Source organism: Olea europaea, chromosome 4 (genome assembly GCF_002742605.1).
Source record: "Olea europaea var. sylvestris chromosome 4, O_europaea_v1, whole genome shotgun sequence".
In the NCBI taxonomy this organism is placed as follows: domain Eukaryota; kingdom Viridiplantae; phylum Streptophyta; class Magnoliopsida; order Lamiales; family Oleaceae; genus Olea; species Olea europaea.
The window spans coordinates 1,765,515-1,769,818 of NC_036240.1; the positions used below are offsets into that span (position 1 = coordinate 1,765,515).

The window sequence follows — 4,304 nt, forward strand, 5'->3', positions numbered from 1 at the left end:
GGGAAAAAAAAAAAAAAAAAAAAATATATATATATATATATATATATATATATATATATATATATTCACTGTACTTTCAGAAATAAAAATTGAAGCTACATGGTTGTACCCTTTATTATTTAAAATGATCCATTAGTGTGAAGAACTCCACCACATAACAAGATTTGCTTTAAAAAGTGCAAATGAGAACATATTTAACCTATTTCCAGAACAGAAATCATAAAGAAACGTACCTCTAGAGCATTACCAATTGTTCCACCAATGTAATTGAGAGACGATGCAATAGCATCTAGTCCCTTTTGTAGTGATGGGCTGTCTGTCTTTCGACGGCTTTGCGAAGAGTTGTATGTGTTATGGTACTGTAAGTGAAAGAACAAGAATAGAAGAAATGGAATATGCTTTCAATATCTCCAGACACAAAACAGACAATAACCACTATATGGTCGAAAACAAAACTTAATAAATCTTCTGAGACAGAATGTTTGCCAGAATTAAGAATAGAACCTTCAATAAATTAATAGTAGAGAAATAAGTGGGAAGGGCTGGCCATTTATCGAAAGTAAGAGTGAAGTTTTCCTAGTATTGGGAGAGCGAAGTTTTAGAAAGTACGAACTGTAGAAAATACAGGACCAACCCAGTATTCCCGAAAAGGAGCTCTTGTAATTCTTGCATTTGTTCACAGGAGCAATCTATTTAATTCAAGAACTGCTACCTGACTCTGAGATGATTTATCTGACATCTGAAATTTTGTTCTTCCCAGAGTTTCATGTGGTTGAGCTGTATTATCATCTTCAACAATCGATTTAGCTTTCCTAGCCAGCACTCCCCAAAATCCTTGCTTAGGTTCATTCATGTTTTTCACTGATGCGTACTCATGAGTGGGCGATTCCTATATTTCCATAACAAAAATATTACTACAGAACAGAATACAGGTTAGCATGGAAGACTGACAAGCAGCATTATGCTCTAGAAATAACAGAAGAATACGTAAGTCATAAATATCAAACATAACCAAGTTTGAATTCTCAGATCAGATAAATTGGAAATACCTCAATAAAGAGAATAAGAGTTCCTTGCGACATTATAAGTAAAATTGAACTAAAAAGTGATTCTCTATATTGAACTGATAAAACACCCTGATTAGTACAAAATGTGTCCTTTGACTCTGAAATTAAAATGATACTCAAGCATGCTTTGAATATAATGGGTCATGTAGAAGTGCCATGCTACTTAATCGACAAGGCAAATGCATGAGGTTGGTTCAGGTAAATATGGGTGGATGAAAACAGGTAGTGTGAAAGGACACCAAACCCTATCCACCAATTTAGTCCTCATATCATACCCAGGAGGTTTCTTATTGGGTTGAGTGATCTCATCAACCTGTATTTGCTATGTCACTTATTGGAATAAGATGGTCAAAAGCAAACAAAAAGATTTTGCCTAGACCATATTTGTAATTATATAATGAAGTTGATTTAAGCTAAACTAGATGATTAATAGACTTTTAAAATACTTGGCAAAATGGAGAGGACACGAAAGGTGGAAGAGTTGGGAATTTGTGTAGAAAAGGAAAAGAATAACTATGGTAGGTTGATTTGCGCTAACTGGATAATTAATAGCCTTTGAACAAATACTGGTCAAAAATGAGAGGAGAAAGGTGAAAGAGGCGGGCATTTGTTTAGAGAAGGAAAGAAAGTGACGTCACAAAATTTTAGGCTGGGGCTTAAAGAGCAGACACATGAAGGGAGAAAGAGAGAAACGGAGAGGATCATGGTGACAAAAAAAACATAATATAGGCTGTGGTCTCCCTCAGTAATATGACAGCTCAGAATCCTGGTCCCTCACAGGGCTGAATTAGGAAGAATTTATAATGCATTCTTAAAACACTAACCGGTAATTTTCCTCTGATGCTTTGAGTATCATCTGATGTATCCCAACATGACAACTCTACTAAAAGGTTTCGCAGCATCGGTAGAAATAGAGGTTAAAAACCTGACGTTTCAAAATGCTCAATTGGTACTAAGGTGTTCTACGAGTCATATGCTTGAGATAATTCAGGAAAAATTATTCAAAAGATCATAGAAGTACAAAAACAAGCTTATAATAAACTATTAACTATGTAGAAAATCCATGATAAAACAAATTAACAAAATTAATAGTTTAACTTACAAAATATAAAATATAATAATAACGTAGCAAATAATAAGTTCTCAAATTTGTAAAAAATAAAAAAAAATCGTTACCTATTTCTAGAAGTAGAGACAATTTAGAAATCTCCTATATTATCATAACTAATACAATCCTTAAAAGAATCATTTATTTGATTCACTGATCATCATCCATCACTATCAATTTTTTCTCATTCTTTCTTGTCATCCTCCACTTGCAAAGTTGCATTTTTCTTCCCCTTCCCTTTTCCTTCTCCATCCGCGTGAGCTCATAAAAACAAATAAAAGCATCCATTAAATGTTCTAGGCAAAAAAAAAAAGGGCTAAAAATTTGAGGTCAGTAATAAAATGCTCAAAAACGCAAACACAAGTGAGCACACACCTCAGCCACCCGAGGCGTAGTCTTGAGGCATAAGCCTCACTAATGACACTCAAGAGGCTAATAAAATGCTCAAAAACACAAACACAAGTGAGTACACACCTCAGCCACCTGAGGCGTAGTCTTGAGGCATAAGCCTCAGCACTCAAGGGGCTGGGTTTTGGGGTGCTTTATAATAATCTGAATTGATGCTGGTGCTGAGGCATAAACCTCAAAGGCTATGGTGAATACCAAAGTGTTAAATTAAAATTTTTAGCCCAGACAATGGTTCCCTAGTAGTTGGATATAAGCCTGAGTACCTGCGCCTATGCCTAAAATGCTCAAGGGAGAAACGGCAGTATGATACCCAATAAACATGTTACTTCATCTAGGAGCCCAAAGCATACTTAGACGATAACTAAGTAATCAATGCCATCCGTTGAACCTTTTTCCGCCGTTAGTAAAAGCTTGAAATTGCTAATGCGGCCATGACATTTACTGTGAAAGAAAAAGTTTTTGATGAACCAGTCAATCCAATACATTTAGTTATGATAAGTATTTAACATTGACATCAAATCCCTTCATATGTTTCCTTATAATATTTTTTGACTAATTGATCATCATTACTAACATTGCAGCATTAACATTTCGAATTGTCTTTTATATTTTATATGATTTAAATTCTTTATTAATAGTATAACGCCCAGCATTAACATTGGCAATGTATAGTTTGTATTGTCTATCTAACACATTGTAAAACACAGGTAATCTTCTGCTCTCATTTCCTTTGGTAATCACTTAGGTAAATTACAATTGCATGACTGATAAAGTCAACCTGTCAATTTGTATGGTTCCATCCAACTTGATTCGTTCGGGTGGGTAACGTGGGTTCACAAGTATATGTCAATTTTGCAAAACCTTGACATCTAGAAGAATGTAACAACTTTTGATGAAAATCCTCCTAAAAACTACTTTATGTTCAAAATGATTTTCACAGAATCAAGTACCTTTTAAGCCATTCTCTATGTTTCATACAAATCACAATTAAGCGGGGAAAAGGCAATAGAAAAACCTTATTAGAGGAAGGAGAGGAGGACCGAACTGGAATTGATTCCCGAGGAGAAGGGAGAGCGGACTGTCCGTATGCCGAAGAAAGTGATGAATCCTGATAAGCCGATGAAGCTCTCATGGCTTTAGCAGCTAGCGAGGAAGAAGAGGACGACGAGGAACTGTCTTCCGGCGGCGGCGGAGGGACAAAATCGTAATTAAAGTTGTTGGACCTTTCAGAAACATCATCTCTTAGAGTTGTAGAAAACCTACCCACTTGCTGTTGCTGCCTCCTCCTGTACGCCATATACACCGGAATCGGAACTTATATAATTGATTTCGGCGTTCCTCAAAATCAAAATCAAATATTGGGTTACTGTTTCTCCTGCCCTCAGATTAGTCTCCGATGTTTCCGCAAGATGTGCGAAATCGGGTACTGGGTACACCTGCGTAACAGCCCAGATTTATTACAGATCTGATTGGAGAATTTCCTCTCTTTTATTCAGAAATTACGTCATAACTTTAAAGCCATTTTGGGTTTGCAACCTAATGCATCGATTTTGGAATTAGATTCTTAGATCCTAAAGAATATTTAATGCTGAATTTAATATTTTGAAATTAATTGATTATCACGTGAAAATTAAACTAAGTCATTGTTTGACTACCATTATTAAGAAAAAATGAGTTTATGAATAGTGAATTTTTGAAAATGTACTAATGAAAATGAGTTT

General features: G+C 35.3%; 1 protein-coding gene across 1 annotated transcript in view; it reads right to left on the reverse strand.

The window, feature by feature from the left end:
- The window catches only part of LOC111393230, a 7,565-nt gene extending 3,378 nt beyond the window's left edge, over positions 1 to 4,187 (reverse strand). Inside the window, exons 1-3 of the mRNA XM_023018669.1 lie at positions 3,629 to 4,187; positions 713 to 889; positions 213 to 359 (exon numbers count right to left, since the gene is read on the reverse strand). Of these exons, the coding sequence (XP_022874437.1) occupies positions 213 to 359; positions 713 to 889; positions 3,629 to 3,880 (576 nt within the window). The 5' untranslated portion in view covers positions 3,881 to 4,187. The remainder of the gene's footprint in view (positions 1 to 212; positions 360 to 712; positions 890 to 3,628) is intronic.
- Between the last annotated feature and the right edge of the window lie 117 nt (positions 4,188 to 4,304).